General features: G+C 48.6%; 1 protein-coding gene across 1 annotated transcript in view; it reads left to right on the top strand.

Moving 5' to 3' along the window:
* LOC144179787 (uncharacterized) overlaps positions 1-20004 on the top strand; it is a 39285-nt gene extending 19281 nt beyond the window's left edge. Inside the window, exon 2 of the mRNA XM_077708223.1 lies at positions 18966-20004. Within this exon, the coding sequence (XP_077564349.1) occupies positions 19192-20004 (813 nt within the window). The 5' untranslated portion in view covers positions 18966-19191. The remainder of the gene's footprint in view (positions 1-18965) is intronic.
* Positions 20005-24109: the final 4105 nt, after the last annotated feature.

Below are 24109 nucleotides of genomic sequence, written 5' to 3'. Positions count from 1 at the left end.
GATGATTTGAGGGCGACCCAGAGGATTCTCGATGGTGGACTGCTAAAAGGCGGCGGTGGTGGTAAAATGTCTTGGTATTCTGGGTGGGTAACCGACCAGCTCAGAAAGTTTTATCCTTTATCAAACAAGGCGCAGCATTAAAACCAGTATCTGGTTTTCATGTAAAGAAGTTTCTGATGTCCAACTTTGATTTGCTGTGGCACCGTGTTTGCCTAAAACAGCTGCTCGATGCTCACGGACAAAAGCTCATTTTGGCGCACGGATGCTGCCAGCTGCCCTAGCCGGACTTCTGTCATTTCTGTTTTGTTTACCCTACGGGGCCAGGACTGGCTTAGGTGAAAATTTTTCTATTTGCGACGCCACGCCAATCGAACAGCTGAGCTTCCGGGATGCCGATTTCGCCAGCCGCTGCCACCTAGCAGTGGAGGAAAAAAGAGAAAAACGAAGGGGCGGGGATGCATAAATCATCCGCCGTTCGAATGAAAGCTGCTAATGCGGATTCACTTGATCATGTGAACTCACAAGGCCACTTAAGGAAGAAAAGTGCTGGCAACAGGTAGCAGCAGGGCCGAAAAGAGTTTCAACCGTATCAGTAAGGAACTGATTGATTGATTCTGGGGTTTAACGCGCCGACGCAACGGAGGCGATGAGGCGCGCCGTAGTGAAGAGCTCCGGATTAATTCTGACCACCTTTAACGTGCGCCGAAATCTCGTACAGACGGGCGTTTTTGCTTTTCGCCTCCAGTAAAAAAGCGGCCGCCGCGGCCTGGAATCGAACCCGCGACCTCGTGCTCAGCAGCGCAACGCCTTAGCCACTGAGCCACCGCGGCGGGTAGCAGTAATACTTTCGCGCACACACTCAGAGGCGTCTTGCCCGAGCTGCAAAAGGGAAGGTGTGCATCTGAGCTCCCTGCCATTGATGGATGCATTTATCCTGTTGATTCTGATGGTCCATCTCGCCTTCTATTCCGAACACGGCGGTGGCACGCGGGGTCCGAGCGGATTATCATATTTACCGGACCCTCGTTCCGGCTCCAGGCAGAAGCTCCCGAACAGAATGTTTTGCAGGAGAAAAAATGACAGAATCCAGCCTGTGGAACTCATTTGCATAGCCTTTGAGATGGCTCAGCATCTGCCATTTCGCGAGAGGGCAGTTAACAACTCAAATAGGCAATGCTCATGGGCGGACAAACAAGGTAGGTCTCAAATTAGTCCAAAGCGTAAACTTCAGTTTTCTGGAAAAAGTGGCAGGGGCAGAATTTTCACGGCAAACGTGTCCTGGGCTGGCGGGCCTACACCCGTATTAGTTGTGTCTACCTGCGTTCTCGCTGAAGGAAGACAAAAGACCCGTCACTCTTGTGACCTTAGTGTCGCAATAAACCTTCGGACAGTTCCGGGTGACCAAAGGCAGTGGGACAATAACCAAGCATGAGTAGAGCATCTTCACTGAGGAACAGTCGATAGGGGGTGGCAAATGCCCCTTTTGCACCCGCTGCCGACGCCCATGATTTGAGCGGCTTTGACTTCGGCACTTCACCATTTTTTTTCGCACGCAAAAGCTTCGCGTTTCAGCCATCTTCGTCGTTAAATAGAGGGGGTTCGAATATTTTTTGTTCGCTTTTTTTTTCTTGCATACCAAGTTTCTGTTCCATCAGAAACCAGGTGAAACTTGCACTTATTCGCAGTTTCTCAGATGCATTTAACCATCGCATCTCGAGAGCCCATACCGAACAACTGCGGTGATGTGATAACTATTTCCTCATTTCTCTCTTTCGTCTCGGCCCTGCACTTGCTACTTATTCAGCGTGGTTGCATTTCTATACACTTTCAGGGCGCTTTTTTTTTACAAAAAACCTGTTTCAATGATTGGTTTTGACATTACTTTAGATACGCCCCTTAAAGCTGTGCCATTTAAATTTCCTTACCCATTCCCAATATCAATTTTTCGCATGCTGTTTACAGAGTCGCTCATCAAGACGATGACATCCGCGCCTATGAAGTTTCTGAAGCCTGCATAATGTATCCGTAACAGTTCCCATCTTTCTAACCACCCTTCTAATCAAGTTCCGTAACCTTAAACAGCTTGTGTCTCCTCGTGTGCCGGAAATTCATATATGAAGCTGCGCACCCTTTTTATGAATAATCACTGCGCGTGGGAATATTTAGCGCATGGTTGAATTAGCATTGTTTAAACCTCCTTAACTGCACTCCTTTTTTGACAGCAGTAGGTTCCACTAAATCAAACGGTTTGCAGGATCTTCGTGGACCAAGTGCAGAGGTTTCTTGGCTTCTGCAGGTTTATCAAGTACAGTTTTCCGACGGTGGGGCTCGCCTTCAGTTCATCCTTTCACGCTTTCTGGAACTTCAATCCCTTATGAGATACCTTTCAGGCAAATGGTACGCTCAACCGACGTTCCCCACCCATATTCCGACGTCCAGGTTGCATACAGGCATTCTGGTATGACAACTGCTACTTTAGAAAGAAAAAAATGTAAAGAGACACGATGAGGCTGTTGTTTTTTAGTACGTCGCCAGCTGTATATAAAACGTAGTGCTATTCCGATTTGTCGTGCTGAGGCCAAATGCTGTGAGCGCGTGCGCGCACCTGCATTTTGGGTTTTATTAATTAAGGAGCGACCTGGCAACGCAAACTTCGGTTCGTGAGACTGAAAGTCCTTTGTGTGTAGCGCTAAACTCGGCCACAAGAAAACTACCTGAATGCGCTTTCTATGTGGACGGCGTATTGCAGAAATAATAATAACGGGCATAGCACTACGAACGTATGTGGAAGCCGACAATTGGGGAAGCGATTGCGCTAGTGTGTTTTGAGAACACAGTAAAGATGAAGAGGGGACACTTTGTGGATTTCTATCTTTTCTACTACACCGTGTGTTGTAGTAGTAGCGGTTCATTCAAAAGAAAGAAAAGAAAGCTGCACGAAGGATATTATTTTTTGGTCTATTAGGAGCCCACCTACATTCAACTTGGTGAGCCAGGTAGTCTACCCCCCCCCACTCCCATGTACACGCGCGCACAGCTCAGGCCTTGTGAAGGCGGCACTCAGCCATCCCCAAAATAACCAAACTTCCAAGCCTGAAGTACCACGATGTTTATTTGGGAGGCTTTCAGCGAGTTTTGCTGTTTGGGAACGAAGTCGAGCAAATTGGCAGTATACGCTCTGGCCGAGCCTTTGTCCCCTGAGACACGTGTCTTCGGAGCCGTGCTGAAAAGCTAAAGAAAGCGCTGCTATTCCTCTTTTTTTTTTAGATTTTAGTGGGGGGATCTCCTCAGAAGCCGTTTTGGGCACACGTGTTTAACCCTTTGTTTTCTATGTACACACTTTCCCATGAGCTATAATAGTCACAGCGGAAGACAGTAAGACGTTTTGAGATTTACCTCTTTACTTTGCGCACACTTTCTTCTCCTCGACAGAATAAATGACTTATCATCAATGTTCGTTGATCCCACTACCAAGCAGAGGATAAATAAACGAGTACTGCAGAGAGGACTCGAATTTTCGCTTTAGTTTTGCCAGTCAGCCAACCTATTGCCAGCCTTTTCGGACTGCAACCTTTTTCGCACTTCGAGCTTGGTTACTTTTGTAATACAAGAATAAAACCAAGCCCGTAGTGTGTAAGCCATTCTTTTTTTCGACGCTGAATAAGACGGTGGTTTGAAAACAAAAGCTGCACTCGGCGCAGAGTTGTTTTGGATGCTCTATTGCATACCTCTCGTTTCTGAAGAATTATTAAAAACAAAATAACTAAAAAACACGGGGCTATTTCTTCTTTCGATGCAGTCGGTAGGAAGCCCGAATGTTAATCGAGGTGTACTCGTACACGCTCAAACGCACGCTCATGCACCCCTTCAACGCAGCTCTGATGTTGATGAAGAGCAGGTTACACGGTGACCCAACTGGAAACCACGAAGAGGGGTACGACTCCGGCACGTCATGTTGCGGTATGAGGATCGGAATCAAAATTCTTCTAATTAAGGTGGACAAGCACATGCTATTCCCCCTGCTGTGTGTACTATTTCGCCACTGCCTCTTGTGATAGCTGGTGTCGCATTTTTATACTATGTTCATTTGGCTCTATAGCGGAGCTAGGCTGCCGCCACTGCCTCGTGTAATCGCGATCTTGATCGCGGTTATCAAGTTCATCTTTATCATGGCTAAAGGAAGGCTAAAGGAAGGAGGAAGCAACCATAACGAAGATGAGAGTGTGTCTTTATGTACGTACGTACGTGCTGAAAAATATTCCTCGGGGCCAGGCATTCTTGATATTCGGAGATAAAATCATCCTAATCCAGATTGGGTGTACTAGTGGAAGGTCAGGAGCAAGATTCGTAAAAAACTTGTGCTGCAGCGTAGCACATCGGCCGGCTTCAATGCCCCTTGGCCTGAGGAAGTGACGCCAGCATCGGAGGGTACAAGAAAACGCATCCTGATTGCAAATACCAGCATGGCCTGTAGCAAAACACTGTAGTACATATGGTGGGCATGGTGGAAAGCGTGACGGTGAGATGATCGATACTGGGAATTTTAATGGACATGGCGGATGCCGCGGTGGAGCAGTAGTGGGTGAAAGATTTTGTGACGTGTGGCCGGACGGATTATTACCTGGCCGCCGGGATACAATGCATTCCCCGATGAAAGAGCGCAGCACAAAAAGGACTAAAGACTGAAAGTGAACCACAACAGAAATCAAAATTTCTGTATTGGAAGCAGTGGGAACCTTTGTGGGAATTTGTTGTCATTTTCACAGCTCGTGGCTGCATAGAGACGCGGAAAAACAGTTAGCGCTTTACTTTTATTTTTACACAAATATTGCCTCTTGCCGATTATTTCTACGCATCCCTCGAAGGTGTTTCCATAATTGCCTCGGGGTGCACCCAGCACATTCACCAATCCATTAATGTCACTCTTCCTGCTTCGGCCATCTTCATAATAACAGCCCATCATGTCCGCTGCAGCACGAAGGACTCTCCCACAGACCTCGAACCATTCCGGCCCTACGCTGCACGGATCCATTCTTGGCCCGTAATGTTCTCATTTCGCACATCCATCGAGTTAAAGGTCTTTCCTTTCTTTTAGTTCCATCTCTCAATTCCATCTTGCGCTTAGTACCATGTCTGTTACTGTGGTGGTTGGTGCACCGCTTGTCATTTCGTAGCATGACATGTTTGACCTATTTTTGTTTCTTCTTTCTAATCTAGCCTATGATGTCCCCAACCCGTGTTTGTTACCTGATCCAAGACCTTACCCATCCGAATTCGTTCTATGGCTCGTTGGCCTAGCCTATAGGTTTTCTTCACTGGTGTTTAGGAGAGAGATAATATTTTATTCACAGGTAGAAAGTGAGGAGGAGTTGTAGGGAGCGCTGCGAGATTCAGAGGCCTCGGTCCAGGCTTCTGCTGACGGATTTTTGAATGAAGAATCAGGCCGCGTTGCTCCTCTTCTCTTCTAGGTGAGGTCAGCCACTCTCTAGTGTATTGTTTTCTAATTTAGATGTATTGAGGGCACTGCCAAAGAATGTGGTCTTGGGTATTTGTAATTTTGCGCTGTGAACATGATGGTAAGGATGTTGTTTTGCCACATCTGATGAGATGTAGCCTCGCAGGTGTTTCGAGTGTTCCGGCTTGTGCCTGTCGGAACAGGGTTTGCTGCTGTCTTGTTAGGTTAGGGTGGGGAGCTGGGAGTAGTCGTTTCGCTGTTTTGTATAAGTAACACGTTTAGGAACTTGGACAGAGGTACTTGACATGAAGTGGGTCCCTGACTCTCAGTTGCATTTTTGCAACGAGTAGTTTCAGACAGGAAGTATACGCCGCAAAATGTTGAAAAAAAATACGCTCAAGGTATTTTTACCAGTTTTAAAGCCGAAGTTATTAAGCCGAGGGCGCACCGGCAGTCGGCACGCCGGAGTTGCTCACCAGAACAAGACCTGGCAACACTGGTGGGGTATTCCGCATTAAATTTCCAATATCGAGTCTTTGCAGTCTACATAAGAAGGAGAGTGAAGGAATCGATACATGCATGAATGAATGAATGAATGAAGGGAGGAAGGAGTGGCGGAATGAATGAATGAATGAATGAATGAATGAATGAATGAATGAATGAATGAATGAATGAATGAATGAAGTGAGGAGTGGAGGAATGAATGAATGAATGAATGAATCCGCAAATGACGGCTGGCACGATAAGCCACTTCACTCGTATCGACATCTACGCCACAAAATTTCTGCCAACAATTTTCCATCCCTCTAGGGGCTGATGACTATTTGGTGCGGGAGAGTTCACAAGCCAAATAAATTGCAAGCACATCCACTCCCATATAGTTGTTTTAGTTGGCATTAACGCGGGGTTGTCAAAATTGTCTCGTGACATTTCAAAAGCATTTTTCGCTGTATGATCACGACAGAGGGAAACACCTTGCTTTAAACTGATTTTTCCTGCTAACTGCAATGTGAAAATCAGGTGATCTTCCATGAACGCCAGCTGCTGGAAGCATGCCAACTTGTAACCATTGGTTCCCGTCGCACAGTGCCTCACGAAACTCGCTTTCTGGAATTACAATTTTCACCACACCTAGTAACTGTTCCAGTCGGCCATGACACGACCAGAACATTTTGAACACCATGGGAGCTAGTATTCTGTACCGCCATGAGTTTTGTACGGCCGGCCGCCGCGGCCCTGCTACCGCGCGGCTGGAGAAGGAAGAAGAAGAAAACGCTGAGTGGTAATAAACCGTGTTCGCTGTAGCTGGAGTCACCCGTCTGTTCGCCTCTGTGTACACCAGTCGAAGTCGTATTAAACATGGTGTCAGAAGTTGTGCGCGATCATCCGTAAGCCAAGTTCCTTGGAGGAATCCGCCTGGAACGGCATCAAACCTGGACAACACAGCAAACAGAACGGCCGGCACTCCGACTGCCACGTCACCCACCTCAGCACCAGCGTCAATGGCTTCGTTCGCGATACAACCTCCGGAAGCCTTCTGCTTCTCGTCGCCCAACGAGTGGCCGAAATGGAAGAAGCGCTTCGAACGTTTTCGCACCTCTTCTGGCCTCAGTGCCCAGTCTGAAGAACACGAAGTCGACGCCCTGCTGTACATCATGGGTGACCAGGCTGAGGACATTTTTGGCAACTTCAACCTCACAGGTGAGGACTCCAAAACGTTCAGCGTTGTGATGGAACGATTTGACAAATACTTCATTCCGCGTCGCAACGTCATCTTTGAAAGGGCGCGCTTCAACACTCGGATACAACAGGAGACAGAGTCTGTAGAAGAATTCGTCACAGCCCTTCACGCTCTTTCCAAACACTACGAGTACGGCAGCCTGCAAGAAGAGTTTATCCGTGATCGGTTAGTCGTCGGCATCAGTGTCAGACAGCTGTCCGCGAAGTTGCAACTTGACCCAGATCTGACGCGGCAAGTCGAAACGGTGCGACAGCAACAGGTACAGCTGAATCATGCCCAACCAAGCGTCAACAAGGTAGGCTTTGCCCACCAGGAGAAGTCGCGAGGCTCTCGGAAGCCCTTCTCTGGCTCTAGTAGTAAGAATACTAGATCATCATCTCCGCTTGTTAAGAAGCATGTGAACAAGTTTTGCCGTTGGTGCGGGCGAGAAAGTCACCCACGATCTGCTTGCCCAGCACGGAATGAGAAATGCAAGTCGTGCCTGAAGAAGGGCCACTACGCAACTCTTTGTCTTTCCAAACGCGTAGACGCAGTTCAAGCTCAAGATGATGGAACCGAAAGTGGATTCCTGGGCACGGTGAGCTCTTCATCGACAAAAAACTGGGAAGCAACCGTAATAGTGCAAGGGCGTCCCCTGAAATTCAAGATTGACACGGGCGCTGACGAGACGGTGATACCACCTGAAATGTTTAGACAACTCGAGCGAAGGCCAGTTCTGTCTAAACCACGCCGACCGCTCCACGGGCCTGATGGGAGACCATTGGCAATACAGGGAGTAGCCCGATTGCAGCTATCGTATCAAGGTCGCCAGACAACTCAAGATATCTACGTTCTTGACGAGGAGGAGGAGGAACAACTTTATTGAGCATGTAGCGCTTAAGCGCTAGGAAGTGCGTTGTCCACTTCTGGGAAAGCCTGCTATTGAAGAACTGCAGCTAATAACCTGCATCAACAACGTTCAGCGTGCCATCAAGCCTAAACAGGAATTTCCGTCCCTCTTCACCGGTCTCGGAACTATCCAGGGAGAACGCCAAATTTGTCTTCAAGACGGAGCCAAGCCATTTGCGTTGAGCTCGCCCGGACGAGTTCCCATTCCGTTGTATGAGGAGACTAAACGAGAACTCCAACGGATGGAGAAAATAGGAGTCATCTCTCCAGTCGAAGAGCCAACCAAATGGTGCGCGCCAATGGTGGTCGTGCCCAAGCCCTCAGGAGACGTGCGAATTTGCGTTGACTTCACAGAGCTCAACCGCTTTGTTCTCCGAGAATGGCATCCGATTCCATCTGTTGAACACACACTTGGGCTTCTCTCTAGGGCGAAAGTGTTTTCAAAGCTAGACGCCAACTCCGGATTTTGGCAAATTCGGCTCGCGGAAGAGAGCAACGAGTTTACGACGTTCATAACGCCATTTGGAAGGTTCAAGTTTAACCGGCTCCCATTTGGTATCGCCCCGGCGCCAGAACTGTTCCAGAGGCAGATGGCTACCATCCTGCAAGGTATGAGTCGTGTGTCATATGTCACATGGACGACATCCTTGTATGGGGAGCCACACAAGAGGAGCACAACGAGTCTCTTCGTCAAGTATTGCCGAGTCTCGCGGAAACTGGTGTCACACTCAACGAGAGCAAATGCACGTTCTGCGCTACAGAATTGACATACCTGGGACACAAGATTGGACAGCAAGGTATCAGGCGTGATGAGTCCAAAATGACAGCAGTTACGCAAATGACACCACCCGCAAACAGAACAGAGCTACAGAGGATACTTGGTATGGCCACATATCTTGCTCGGTTCGTACCGAATCTCGCAGACATCTTGCAGCCCCTCACGCTGCTGCTGTCGAGAAAACAGGAGTTTTTGTGGGGTGCGCCGCAACAAGTAGCGTTCGATAACTGGAAGAAGCTTGTGTCTAGTAGACAAGTTCTTGCCGTCTACGACCCCGCAAAAGAGACAGTAGTCACGGCAGATGCTTCCTCTTTCGGACTCGGCGCCGTTCTTCGCCAGCGGCAGACAACAGGGAACTATGCAGTAATCGCTTACGCATCTAGACTTTTGACAGACACTGAAAAGCGCTACGCACAGATCGAGAAAGAGGCGCTTGCACTTGTGTGGGGATGCGAGAAATTCTCTGACTACCTCGTTGGAAAGCAATTTCTCCTAGAAACTGACCACAAGTCTCTCGTGCCTATTTTCAACTCGAAGAATCTTGACGACCTCAGACCAAGGCTACAGAGACTTCGCATGCGCATGATGCGTTACAGTTACATCGTGACCTACGTACCTGGCAAGGAGCTTTTGGCTGCCGATGCTCTCTCTCGCTCTCCGCTCCAATCCACCGTCCCATCCACAGAATCCCGTGAGCTGGTTGAGGAAATAGATGCCTTTGTCAGGCAGCTCACGGCAAACTTTCCAATCAAGCCAGCCTGTGTCGGGCTGCTTCGGAATAGTCAGAAAGCTGACCAACTGTGCTGTCAACTGCAGAAATTCTGCAGCAAGGGGTGGCCTCCCCAGCGAGATCTACACCAAGAGGTGAAGCCTTTCTATCAATTTCGCCATCAACTAAATGTTGAAAATGACCTCCTCTTGTGCGGAACAAGAGTACTAGTCTGAGTCGCCTGCCAGGCTCACATTTTGCGCCTGCTACACGAAGGACACTTCGGAATATCAAAAACCCTTGCAAAGGCCAACGATACGGTTTGTTGGCCGGGCAAATCAAGGGACATCGAACAAACTGTCCGTACTTGTCGGAAATGCGCGGAGACAACAACAAACCGGAAAATGCCGCTTCAACCTACACCTTTCCCGGAAAGGCCCTGGCAGCGGGTGGCTATGGACCTGTTCTACCAAAGGAACAAATGGTGGTTGATAATCGTCGACTACTACTCCAGGTACCCTGAAATCGCGCTGCTGAACAAGCTTACTGCAGCTGAGGTGATCAACCATTGCAAGTCAGTCTTTGCACGCCATGGGATTCCTGAGGTAGTTGTCTGAGACAACGGCCCGCAGTTTTCCCGCGTAAGAGGATCCGAGTTCGCAGACTTTGCGCGAGACTATGGTTTTCAACACATAACCTCCAGTCCCCACTACCCACAGAGCAATGGATTGGCGGAAGCTGCCGTCAAGATCATCAAGACATCTATGTCCAAGACGCAGGACCCGTATATTACCTTGCTGGCCTGCAGGACTACACCATTAAAAAACAGATACAGCCCTTCCCAACTCCTCATGGGTCGCCGCTTGCGCACCAAGTTATCTGAGGCAACCAGAGCATTACTTCCTGCAACGCCCGATACCCTCGCAGTCCGGAAGTTCGAAACAGAAAGCCGGGAGAACCAACGCGAATATTACAACAGTCGTCACGGTGTCCGGGATCTAGTTGATCTTCTGAACGGCGAAGAAGTTAGGGTGAGCGACATGCAGAAGAAAGGCAAGGTAGTGGACACCGCCTCTGAACCAAGGTCTTACATCGTGGACACTGGGGATAGCGTTGTGCGTCGCAACCGCACTCACGTGGTGCCCTTGCCACGAATGCAAGAGTTTACGCCACCTGCGGAGCAAGCACAAGAAGAAGCCGGTGCAGTGACGCATTGCCAAGACACATCGCATGGCCACACCCGAAGCGGTCGCTGCACCATCCCGCCGAAAAAATACATAGCCTCTGTTCTTTCGAAAGGAGAACCTACATAGCCTCGTTTCTTTCGGAAGGAGATGTACGGCCGGCCGCCGCGGCGCTGCTACCGCGCGGCTGGAGAAGGAAGAAGAAGAAAAGGCTGAGTGGTAATAAACCGTGTTCGCTGTAGCTGGAGTCACCCGTCTGTTCGCCTCTGTGTACACCAGTCGAAGCCGTATTAAACAATGAGAAGGATGCATGGACGCTATTTATACGGCCCGTAGAATGCCGCCAAAGCGAACCACTACTAAAGGCCCAACCACATGCAGGCGTAAAACCGACGTACTCGCGCAACGACGTAAACCGGCGCAAGCGCGTAAGACACCGGCGTACTCCGCCGTACGCCGAATACATTGCTACGCGCTTTTTACGCCCAAGTCAGAGCCAGCCAGACATCGACGCAAACTTTAGGGCGCACGAAGCTGACATCGACCTCTGGCGGTGATGTCATATGGCGGTCAGGTCGCATAACAAGAAAGCTAATTGATAAATAAGCTAGCATTACTATTAATTTTGTGATAAAACGAAGTAGTTTGTAAAATAAGGAGAGTAGACAACGGGGGAAAACACGCGAAGCAACGAGAAACTTTGAGAGCAAGGAGTTCACGCCAGATGTAGCAGAGGGTTTTGTGCCTGCCAAGTGAGCATACTAATTCTTAACTTTTTTTCAATGTCCCAAGAACTGTTTTAGTTGTTTCTGTATTAAATATACGTACGTTTGTGAGAATAAGCATTATTTGTTTTATTTCGGTTAAACTGTAGTCGAACTGGTAGCCACAAAGCGGAGTCTAGCCACACTGCACGGAGCATTGGCGTACACCATGGGTTTACGCGCGCGATGCGGCGCCTATGTGGTTACTCGCCCTCTCCGGCGTCGTAAGTCGGCGTAAAGGCAGCGGTGAATGTCGCCGCGGGCGTACGCCGTTGTGCGAGTACGTTGATTTTACTTGTGCATGCGGTTGGGCCTTAAAGCGGAAAGTTGTGCGATTTGGTTGCTTAAAACGGAATACAAGCTTCTTACGAAAGCCTGCAGACGCAAGAAGAGAGGGCCACGCGCACGCGATGTAGCATGTGCGTCGCCCTTTCTTCTTCTGGCGTGAGTCAGTTTTCGTTGCAAATGTCTACTCTTCCGTCCGGAGAATAGGCTACAGATAAGTTTACTCATCGTTCTTGGCATGGATACCCTGTTGCTTTTGTTTATCGGAACCATGACGATCGCGTTGCCTGTGCGCGTGGAATCATTGTTCGCAGCAAGGGTTCAGCGGGCCAAACCAGCTGTTGAAATTGATCACAAAATACAATCTCCACAGAAAACGCTAGCTTTGATCATTACTTTTTTCATATTGACCACCTGTCACCTCCGTCAACAAGAACGCATCTGCGTGCCGCACTTCGCTCACGAATGAAACATTTTCCCTTACCTTTAGGAACTTCGTGCATTTCGCTCACGTATTGTAAAGCAGCACAAAGCTTCGTTGATTAGCGAAGGTGTCTTAGAATTAAATTTTGCCAAAATGGCGTTGTCTAGGCTTCCAAAAATTTATTGTGGAAACTGCAACATCAAATTAATGATGTTTTCGAAAAGAACAATTGTTAACATCATAACTGGAATTCGCGCTTTCTTAGTCACGGCGAAAGCATTGTGTGTGAGTGCGTGGGCAGTTTTAAATTTAAGAATGTACATTCGTGCAATCCATCTCTTTTTACGAACTTACGGAGAAAGCTCTGACCAACTCCAACTTCAATGATAAGCACCCGCTGGTGTTGTGGGCTGTTGAGGGCGGAAAAGCTCAAGGGGTCTTGAATTGAGGCTCCTCCCCATTGCTTTACGTAATAAACATCTTTGCTCTCTCTCTCTCTCTCTCTCTCTCTCTCTCTCTCTCTCTCTCTCTCTCTCTCTCTCTCTCTCTCTCTCAGCTTAATAAAATTCTCTCGCCATCAGGATTCACTTCGAACCACCGCACCTGCAGGTGTGCCCGAGGTAATTGTACGCGAATTACAAGGTCAGAAATATACCGTGGTGAGGTAACAGGCGGGATGCGACCAGACTAGCCTTAAACTGATCGTATTTGTGCATCGTTAATTTATTTCTTCGCCACGAGAAAAAAATTTGTGCCTTTGTACTCTGACTCTGCGAAGGATGACCAGCGACGCCGTGGTGCATATTGTTAGAGTCGTCTTAACGGATAATTGTCATATAATTTGTCTCCACAAATATTTCTGGTCAAACAACAGTTACGGCTCTTTTCTGTAACCGTACTCCTATAGATGTCCATGTTTCGACAGCAGAGAGTAATTCTGTAACGTTTACAAAACGGTGAACTACTCATGACAAGTAAATTAAACTCTGCGTAATGGTAGAGTCTTCCTTGCGGCTATTTGTCATATAGTACGTTTTGGTATACTTTCGATAACACAAGAGTTAGAGACGTTTTTTTTTTATCGTACCCTCGCCGTACATGGGTATGCTTCACTGCGCAACAGACAACGTGGGAAAGCCGGCTCACAAAAACTACGCCTACAACGATTTCTCAAATGTCGGCTTCACCTCTAAACACGCCCGCATTGCTAGAAAGTTATTTTAGGGTCAATATAAGCCATTCTGTATCGAAATATGGAAGCCCGGTGACATTTCTTTTTTTTATTATTATTTTGTTTTCACATGCACTGAAGGTGGGGCGGGGCGCACAGTTTTACCATCCCGGTGATTTGAGTGGGCGCCGCAAGGTGGCGCTAATCTCGCGCGTGATTCTTGGCTACATCGCTCGGTTGTCGAAGATAATCTGCTGGATCCTAGTCATACACAGCTTCTCTGTAAAAACAGTAGTATCACAATTAACGCGCCAAAATTGTTCCCGGTGTTTAACAACAAAATTATTGCTGACGTCGTTTATATTCTCTACTAAACATTTCTTGTTTATACCTTGCTTTGCATTATTTGCAACATCAAAAACACCCCAAGTAATTTCCAAGACCATACACATTTGAGGTATTGTAACGGGAATTGATGATAACTGCTGGAAGTCTCGGAATAACCATAAAGTATCGCATAAGAGCGTTCATATTGAACTGCAACCAACTGGATGTAAAACATACGAGCTTCCAACATATGGACCCTAACTATTGCATCTACGTTAGCGTAATGCGCAAAAGAATATTTCAGAGTAAAAAAAAATATGTACAGAATTACATCGACGTCTTGCGGTAATTCATGCATGGCGGATTCATGCTTTGGGATTCATGGCAATTCATGCTAGTAAAAACAGCAACTTTTAGGGTTTACCTGTCTAGCCGTAAAAAAAAAGATGAAGAAGACATTAGATCTACATTAAACTGCTCGCAACGCTTATCCTGGGCGAAATCACGTGACCGCACCCCGATTGCGTTGAGCGTACATGTTTCTGTCGAGCTAAATCGGAAAGGGATCCCCCATGTTGTAATTTTTGAAACAAACTTTTCAACACCGTACAGAAGCCTTCGTTACTACCTCGCCCACGCACAAGACCCTGCCGGAATGATTGTAAGAGGACTTCTGCCCTGAATGCGCGTAACCCGCAATTCCCAGAATCCCACGAGTGAAAAATGCCCACTGAAGGTAGATTACAACGACACAAGGCCCCAACACCTAATCTCACAACGCTTAAACAGCTCCCCAGCCTCGGGCCCCCACCGCTCAATCTGCGGCCGAAAAGGCGACTGAACCAGCTGGACAGGTATGTGTTCCTCCGAAAACCACCGAGTGCGGCGGAGGAAGAGAGTTCGGAGTCTCTCATCTCCTTCTCCCCTCGAGGATAAGAGCTCCAGCCGACCGGATGGCCCACGGAAACAAATGGTGCTAGGCGAGGTCCTAATGACGATGTCAAGTCGCTCGGCAGAAGGGCGCATGCGCGTCCCGCTGTTCGGCGTGCGTCTACCTGTTACCTCTTGAAGCCAGGAGAAAGAAAGAGGCGAGGAGGGGAGGGAGCAGGGCTGACAGAGACAAAGAGAAGCATGCGCGCAGGAAGCCTGATGAAGCGATGGGGCCCCATTTCCCCCACGAGGGTGGATTCTTCCGCTTTTGAGCAGTTCCGAGAACGCGGTTGCGTCGGTCTGACACAACGCTCTTTCTCCGGAGGCCGCGTGGTGGAATCTCCTTGAGCGTGCGTGCATATATACATCTATGTTTCTTTCATAGGTTGCGGAAGCGTTTTTTCGTAAACCCTGCTCGTCCTTCGAGGAAATAACATGAGGGCGAAATAAAAGCCGCCTTGCGATGTACTTTCCAGCCGCTATTCCATTCGCCGTTGCCTACACGGCATGTTTAATTCGTTCTCTTTTTCTATGTGCTTGAAGGCGAGTTTAAAGGGCACCTGTTGGCGGCGCTGAACTCAAATTACTCTCGCCTGAAGAAAATGTTGATCGTGTTGCGAGTTAAGCTAGCCGGGGAGGTGTTTGAAAACCTGCTCGATCAATCTCTCCGCGGCGGTACTCGTGCAACAAGCACCTGAACCGGCAGCCTAGTTTGAAGTCGTGCTCGCGCAAGGTCTGCAGCCACCCGCGTCGAACACAAGAATTTAAGCTGTGGGCACAGGGAGTCTGACCCTTGCTCCGTGACCTCCCTGAAGTTCATTCGAGATTTTTCATAGTTGATGATCGCGCAGCCCGTTCTAACGATTCGTGATGTCGATAAGGATCCGCAGTTTGTTTCCCTTCAGCGATCTGCGTGTTATTTACCCAACGTCTATAACGAAACATATTCTCGGTGTAGTGGTGCTGAACACCTCCTCATTCTTTGCATCATCGAAACAGCGGACGCTTCTCCTGATGATTCCCATGATAAAGAGTAAAGAACAAACTTAGCGCTAGGATGATTCAGGTTAGAAACAAAGTTGCAATGTGCAGCACTGAGCATTTACTGGCATTCAAGAAAGGCAGCTAAGGAAGGGGAGGGGCAAACACGGTTAAACAATTATTCACACTGTGCAGCCTATTTGTGCCGCTCCAGCCAGAACTGTTTGCGTGCCACCCCATGCCTACAGTTTGGGAGCTATACATATTAGTTATGTACATATGCGCGCGTGGGTGGGTGATCCGCTTGAACGCGCAGCATCGTTTTTCTTGTTATAGGATGTCTGTTTTGCTGTTTTGTTCCTCTTATTGGTGTTGTCGCCATTTTCACTGCAGTCGCTACTGAGAGCAGTGCCACTCCATTTTTGCGACGACATGCTCTAATATTAGCTTAGAGGTTCACAAGAATGGTTAGCGTCAGCATCTGTTGACACGACTGACTGTTGCCGTAGCACCGTGCATAGTTACCACGGCTCAACTGTGTCAGTCCACCGAAACGGAAGGTGGTGCGCTTGTTTCCAGGTGAACATGTTGCCTGACGGAACAGCCGGGTATTCGAAAGAGAAGGGCCGACAACTGCGAAAAACAAACGTCGGTGCCAAAGCCGCGCGTAAGGAAGGTGACGCTGCTGCCTCTTTTAAAAGCGCCCGACCCCGATCTTTCTCGGTCTTCTCTTCTCGAATCCGCTGAAAGACATCCTGAAAGCCAGAAAACATGTCGCGCGTCTTCCTGGCAGCCGCGTTGCCTCTCTGTGCGGAGTTCGAAACAGCCGTGTCGGTTCCTCGTGACAGTGGGAATTAAGCGACGGCTCACAAACACTGCACTTTTTTTTTCATTTGTGATTTCGGAGCTACGACGTTTACGAGACAACACGTAACTAAGCCATCTCAGAAACTTAACAGATTGCACATGATGTTTGTAACAAGGTATCAGCATCCATATAGCTCTTTCATATTTACGATCCGTAAGAAACATTCGTCTTTTCTGCGGGTAAAAACGGTTTGTCTTCGGAAGTGTCTCGAGCCTAACGTGCGCTCTTTGGTACGAAAGCAGCAAAACTATGCCCACGTACGTACAGGCATCCCACTCTATTCGGGTCGTTAGAGTCGTGCTTTTAATATATTGATCCATGTGAAATAAAGTCTGTCATAAAGGACACTAAAAAATCATTCACCAGGCTGATACAAGCTGTGCCTGTGATCAAATGATTCGACCGCGAAAGCGAAAAATTGCTGTTTGGGTGCGATACAAATACAGTTTCCCGATCCGTAAACCAAACATTAAAAAGCGTCGACGTGTCCTGAAGCCCGACTTCCGCCTTTGGGCGTGCATCTCTTTCGTATCCTTAATTCCTCGCCGGGGCGTTATTTTCCCGTCCCCCTCTTTATTTCCTCTCACACACTCAAAACAGTTTCTTTCGGAAGCCACCTATTAACGCCCAGCGGAGCCTTGGCTTAATTGGCCTTATCAGACCAGTTGCCGGGAGCGCAGCATGCCATTCGTCACGACCCCGCACGCATTCCCTCATGAGTTCGCTTGCGTGCGGAGAGAACGCGCATGGAGACATCGTTGGCCCTGCCTCCGTTTGACGCGCAGCGAAAGACCAAGGCGAGCTCCGAAAAAAGTAAAAGATTCAAGAGACCCCGGGAGGTGACGCCATCGCCATCTGCCGGGCAATCGCACAGCGGGTGGACACCAGCCGCCGCCTGGTTGCGTGTCTCGCCGCGCGGTTGAAAGAGGGACCGTGGCGCTCGAACGAGACCTGAATGCGGGCGAAGGCACGCACGGAGCTTGGCTGTAGCAGGAATTGAGAAGCGGTTATGAAAGGACACTCGCCCAAGGGTGACTTTGCTCTCGCGTGCCAGAGGCCAGCCTCGCGAAAGGCAGACTCCTCTGAAAGATCTGCATGCTCTTCGAAGACGGACGGAAAGAAGGCACATGCAATAAAACGAAAATTAAGCAACGACAAAACGTGCTAAGTCGTTACAGTGAGTGGGCATTGCACTAGATGTTTTCTGCATCAAGGCACAAGGAGTGTCTTGATATCCAAAACATTTGGCTCGGTAAGTGGCTACAAACCAGTGCTCAGTGAACATTACCAGAACTCTAGGTAAACCTTGTTAACCGAACAATATTATGTTGAAGTACTTCTTGCCGATATTGGATCGGTAATAACAGAAACACCTCCATATCTACAGTTCACACTTGCGATAATACAATACGGCTGATCAGGATGGCCGCAAATGTGCTGATACGCATTTTCACCGGTGAAGGGATTCCGCGGTCCGTCCAGCATTGAAATACGCTTGGGCGCTTAAACCTAATCTCACCGGATCGGCTAGCGCATTTCGCAACTTTCCTTGTTCGCGAGTTCACGAGGCAATAAAAGCGCCTTTCGCTCGGCGACCGCCGACGGCTGCTTGCTTTCTGCGCCTGATCTTGTGCCAGATGCCCCTCGCTTTTTAAAACATCCCCTCGCGTCCTCCAGCGGTTCTTTGCAGTCTTGTTATTCTTTCTCGAACGCGCCGCCGCAGCGCGCGCAAATCCCCTCGGAAGATTATATGCCGTTGGCAGTTGACGACTGCAGGAACGTCGCTTGCTCCTCGCTGAACGTGTCCTGCGTCGTGTTTCTCGAGCTGCTAAGGGGGCTTAATACCTTGATGAGTATTTGCCAAGTGTCTTTTAGACTGTTCTGTCGTAGAAGCGGGGAAAAGAAATTTCTTCCAAAACCGCTGTTGCGCCTTGGCATCAGCCAAGTGTAAATCACGTTATTTTCGGTTGCGACTGTGCATTTATTTTTGGGTGGGTAGAAAGGAAAGTGCCATTTTGTCGCACCCTTGAAGACGTCAAGTAAAGCCCAAGCAGAATCATTTCGTAGCACGTTTGAGTGACAACTTAGTGGTAATCTATTCAAGAAACGTATCACCTCCCTGTAGAGGCCCTTTAACCATTTGTATTGGTTGGACCTGCGTCGGCTGTTGAGACGCCACGACTCAATACTGAAGCTGAATACTGAATACGAGGCTGCGGCATTTCCCGCAGTCTCGTTCCTACGGCAGGGGCGCCCGTAATCATGTTTCGTCTCGTGACGGCTTCTGGGCTATTTCATTACCGTGCACGTTTGCTTAATTAGCAGTCTTGAGCCAGGCTACTTACACCCGCCTAATGTGGGCATACCAACCCCCCAGGGAAAGCCACATATCTGCCGATAGTTATACGCCGCCTCGTTCAAGCCCTGACTCGTGTTATCTATCCCATGGGTCGTGCGCAGGCCTGGATGCTCCTAGCGGCGCAGCCCCGCAGCCGGAAGCAGCAGCGCGATCGGCGGGCCTGAGCGCCGTCCGGCCCGCCACAAAGGAGAACAAGAGACCCCTGTGTGCGGAGAGCTCAGACCCCGGGGCCCCAACGTGGCCGGCGTCGCGCTGGAGGCGGCCGAAGCGTTCGCGCTGGAGCCGCAGCCCCAGACGGCGACGAAGATCGGCGACCTGGACCTCGCCATGAGCTCGTACTTCGCCAACTCGTACCTCCCGGACATGCGGCCGCCCTCCGGCGGCGTCGGCAACGGCGGGGACCACTACGGCCCGCCGCCCCCGCAGCAGCAGCAGCAGGCCAACGGCGGCGACCACTGCGACCAGCGGCAGTACCTGCAGCATTCGTACGGGGGCTCGCCCCAGGGCTACCCGCGGTTCCCGCCGTACGATAGGCTGGAGATCCGCGCCATCAACAGCGCGCCCAACTCCCCCAGCCCACCGGGCGGCTACTACGGTAACCACTGCGGGGCTCCGCCGCCGCCGCCGACGCCGCACCAGCAGCAGCCGCCGCAGAGCATGACGCACCCGAGCGCCTACGTGCCGGCCGTGTCCACGGTGGACGGCGGCCAGAACTGTCGCGGCTCGCCCAGCGAGGCGCCCGTGCCGCCGGCCATGGCCCAGTACCCGAGCTGCAAGATGCAGGGCCCCATGGTCGGCGCCGGAGACCTCCCTGCCCGGGCGGCCTCGGAGTGCGTCCAGCAGACGCCCGTCATGCACCAGGCGGCGTGCGGCAGTCCGCCCGGCGTCCACTCGCCGCCGCAGCAGCAGCTCTACTCGCCCAGCCACGGCGGCATGCCCCCCAACGGCCAGCCCACGCACAACTCGGGGGCCATGCCCAGCCCTCTCTACCCCTGGATGCGGAGCCAGTTCGGTGAGTGCCCCAGGGCCTCTCTCTCGTGCCTCTTCTGTTCTTCTTTGAGCTGGCCACATTCCTCTTACCCTCCTCCGCCTAATGGCGGATACCGGCGCGCCTGGCAGCTGCTGTGGTCAGCGTACTAAACCGTTACCGACCGCGTGTGCTAACTAGCATGGACCACACCGTCAGTGAAAGGTGCTCCTTCAAGGAAGATTCACCTGGTTATGAATACCATTTACCGGGGCGTAGACGGCAGAAGGCTAACCTTACCGGGGTATACAACGCGTTCACTGTGACCTCGACAATAAACACATTTAACATAAGGGCACCGGTCACAGGAACTGGTGGTTCTGTGTATTCTGAGTCTGCGTCTGCCATCTTTCTGGTCAAGAAGCGTGCCCAGCATTGGTCAGAAGATGCGTCGGTGCTATTTTTTGTAAATGTATCTCGGGAAAATAATGAGAGGCCGTCTTTTAACAATTTTTTTGTTCTGATATTCCGAACAAACCAAAAGTCGGGACATTTTCAATATATCAATTACAAATAACATTTAAAATAAAAACAACCCAATAGCTGCGCGTATTGCGTCATTTGGGACACAAACTGATTAACCTTTAGGAAATTTACTCCTGTCATGCTAGAAAAAAGAAAAAATTATTCAAGCTCGTAAGCTTTTGACACCCGTGTTCGTCTTTTAACAAGAGGGACAGAAAATGGTGTTAAGCAAAAGCGGGAACACAGGAACATCCTATTTTGAAGCAGAAGCTTGCAAACAGATAAAATTGTATTTATATTTGAACTTAACAAGAGGTTTTTCGGGATTTCATTGTACGAGTGCAAGTGACGAAACCACATATAATATGATGTATTATCATCGCACGTTATAAACGTACCGAGGTTACGCCTTTATTTTTTATCATTCTTCTTTGGGACGACAACCGGCGTATTTTGCATGGTATATTGTATTTCTGTCTCATTTCGGCCCAAAACGTTGCAACATAAGAAAATACAAATAGAAAGATGAGGACTGCTGGGCATCTGCTTATATATGAACCTTGACAAAAAGTGGGTTAACCTTTTATTGAACAGCAGAAACAGCTTTCAACTCTCAGTACTCAGTCGGAAGCAACTCGAACACGAACGCTAAAATATCATCCTGGCCGCAATAATTACATGTTTCTTCGTATTCCACTATGGACAGAGGACGTTACTCATCTATCACAATAAAGTGAGAGAACCGTAATAAATCATCTGACTTTATTTATGAGCCCGGACCACGCCTTTCTTTTATTTACCTATGTAGTAAACGTTAGGCCCGCAGGTTCACAAATTTTCGCTCAGGCTGACAATTTTCAGGTTCACAAAGTTTCATGCGCTGACCCAATCTAATGAAGTTCGGTTATGTTAGCTTCCTGCTTGGATGTGCAGTAAAAGCTCATTAATTCGAACTCCAAGGGGCCATAAAATTGTTCGAATTAAACGGAGTTCGAATTATCGCGTGGGCGCTAGAATGAATGGACATCGCGCACACTGCGCGAGCAGAACACAAAGAAGCGACCTCTGGACTCGTTATCACGTCCTAGGCGCTGCTGCATGTTCGTGGCAGGTGATTTCGTAAATAAAGTTCGTGGAGCTCGGACAGAGCGCGAAATTAATTGAACCGTCAGGTTTTCTTTTTTTTTTTTTTGCAACACATTGCAATTACTCTGGGCCGACTTCTGCGAGGAGCGATGGAAAGTAGGGGATCTCAGTTCGAACTAACTGTTCGAATTAACCAGTTCGAATTAACCATTGAAATGTATAGGGCTGTGCCGGGACCAGGGCGTCAGTTCGAATTAACGAGCTTTTGCGGTATGTACTTTCGCTCAAACACGCCCGCGCAAAAAAAAAAAAAAAAAAAAGAAAAAAAAGAAAAGCTTCTTACATTTTTGTTTATAAACCGTTCAAATTTCTTGTGAACCGTAGTACACGCCATTTTTATGTCAAACAGACGAAGTTGAATCAGATGTTCTGCCCCTTTTATCACTAACTTCACCTCATCGGTTTTTTTTTAATTCAATGAATAAAAGTGTCCTGAAACATTCGCCGACAAAAGTCTCCATATATATAGGACACCAACAATCTTTCATCACCCCTTAAAAGCGTCATTTTACAGTGAACTCATCACTCATACTAAGGGTTTCGTTTCAGTTCCAACAATGCAATGGGTGATAAAAGGAGAGCAGTCTACACAAGACGTAACTATATAGTACCCGAAGCGAATCGCTGATTGTGATATACTCCTAACAAAAAGCGTAGCTTTTTAAATGCTTCCAAGCGCCCGTAAACAGAAAGCGCCCTTAGACCGTCTTCTATAACAGCCTTTCTTCAGGAAAACTGTCTTAAAATGCCAAGGAGCTCTAATTTTTGTAGTTTCTCTGGTCCTCTCCTACAAAAAAATCTTTTTGTTCTAAAATTTGTGTAAGAGAGTGCCGTGCGTTCTGTTCGAGAGTCCAGCTGTCGCTCTTCCGGCGCCTGTTGTGTGAAACCGTTGGAGGTTGGCGGGGTTATTATCAGTCGATCTACGGAATTTTATCTGCTTTCCGCCGCTTCGTAGGTAGCCTATGTAAAAATGCACATAAAAATAACGACACCTACCGCAGAACATCTGCGCGGCATATCCGTTTTTTGGAACCAGGCAAAGGCTTGTCATACTGTACATCCACATAGCGCTTGCGGAGCACTTGCCGAAGGGCATGAGCTGCAAGGTTGCATATGTGGAACACGCGCGTGCACATATTTACGCGCTCAGGAATCACTGTTCCCGTATGAGCTGGTGGATTGAATGCTAGCACTTCTTAAGTGATATAGACTGTTTGAACGTTGATCTCATTTGTAGACACCTCGTATACGAGAACGTCGCTGTCAGTGCACATGTGTTCAGGGCCCCCACAGTTGTAAAACGACACCTCAAGAACTAGTTTCCGTGCTTCTTCCGAGGTTAGTGTCCTGTCCGCTTATATGAAAATTCTAGTTGGTGAATACCGAATCTAGATACGCATTTTTCATAACTATTTTATAATTCTCTACGCAAGACAGGGCGGGCGCTGAAATTCTCTGTGGACAAGCATTGTCGTTGTGAACAGAACACTATACCTGCACCCTACTAGAGCTCATACATATGTATATGGTGCACACGCTTTAGAAGTTATAACTACCCCCATTGGGTCCGCAGGTGCAAAATCAATGAAAGATATTGTGGGCATTACACAGCAGCCACCTCCTTTACACATCGCTCCTATGCTGGCTGAAAGTTAGGTCTCTCTCTCTCTCTCTCTCTCTCTCTCTCTCTCTCTCTCTCTCTCTCTCTCTCTCTCTCTCTCTCTCTCTCTCTCTCTCTCTCTCTCTCTCTCTCTCTCTCTCTCTCTCTCTCTCTCTCTCTCTCTCTCTCATCAATCACGTGTAATTTAATATTTTCTTGAATGTTTCACAAAAGGCAGATAACGGAAATGGCCATTCCCCAGTTGATACCGCCTCATTTCTTTCAATCCGCCTACCCCCTCTTTATGCGAACAACAACAATTAAAAGTAGACATACCAGCGTTCGTAATCCCACCGTGATAGTGGTCTAAACTGGCATATCTAAAGTAAGCTACCGTTCATCTGCTGTCAGTCATACATTCGTTCGATGTTTGATCTCACGGGAGCCGCCATAGCACAACTACACTTTGCGACGCAACACACAGAGCGGAACAAATGCGTGGTTAGGAAGGAGTTAAAAAGGTATAAAGATGCAGAAATCGCTTCGCTGCTACCTCAAAAACAATTTATGACAGAGAACCTCGGGATGACTGTGAATGCGGTAGCCTCCATACAAAGGGAAGAGGACATGCATCTTCCGCAAAGAGTAGAAGATACTCGTATACCGCTACCTCCGTCCGAGTGGAAAAGTTGAGGCCTAAGGCTGAACACATGCTATCAAAAAAGAAAACACTGTTGCAAAGTCCTAGAAGGTGGCTGAAGCGAACTTAGGTATTAGTATACTTTACAGTTTGCTTTTCGTGGGCGTCAACCACGTAAAGATTCGGTACACACACCAATTAAAACAGCATTGATGCATTTGAGAATAAAAGAACACAAGTGCAGGTAGAACAAAAAAAAAAAAAACGCTGTTAGTATTTCATTTTAAGAGACCGGCACGCCTGAAGAAGTTTAAGAAAAAAGAAAAATTCTTGCCTATGCACTAACCACACACCCAAATCATTACAA

The sequence above is a fragment of the Haemaphysalis longicornis genome, unplaced genomic scaffold, assembly GCF_048455015.1.
Source record: "Haemaphysalis longicornis isolate Haplotype H1 unplaced genomic scaffold, Haemaphysalis longicornis Haplotype H1 scaffold_4, whole genome shotgun sequence".
NCBI lineage: Eukaryota > Metazoa > Arthropoda > Arachnida > Ixodida > Ixodidae > Haemaphysalis > Haemaphysalis longicornis.
This window is presented reverse-complemented; position numbering and strand designations above follow the sequence as displayed.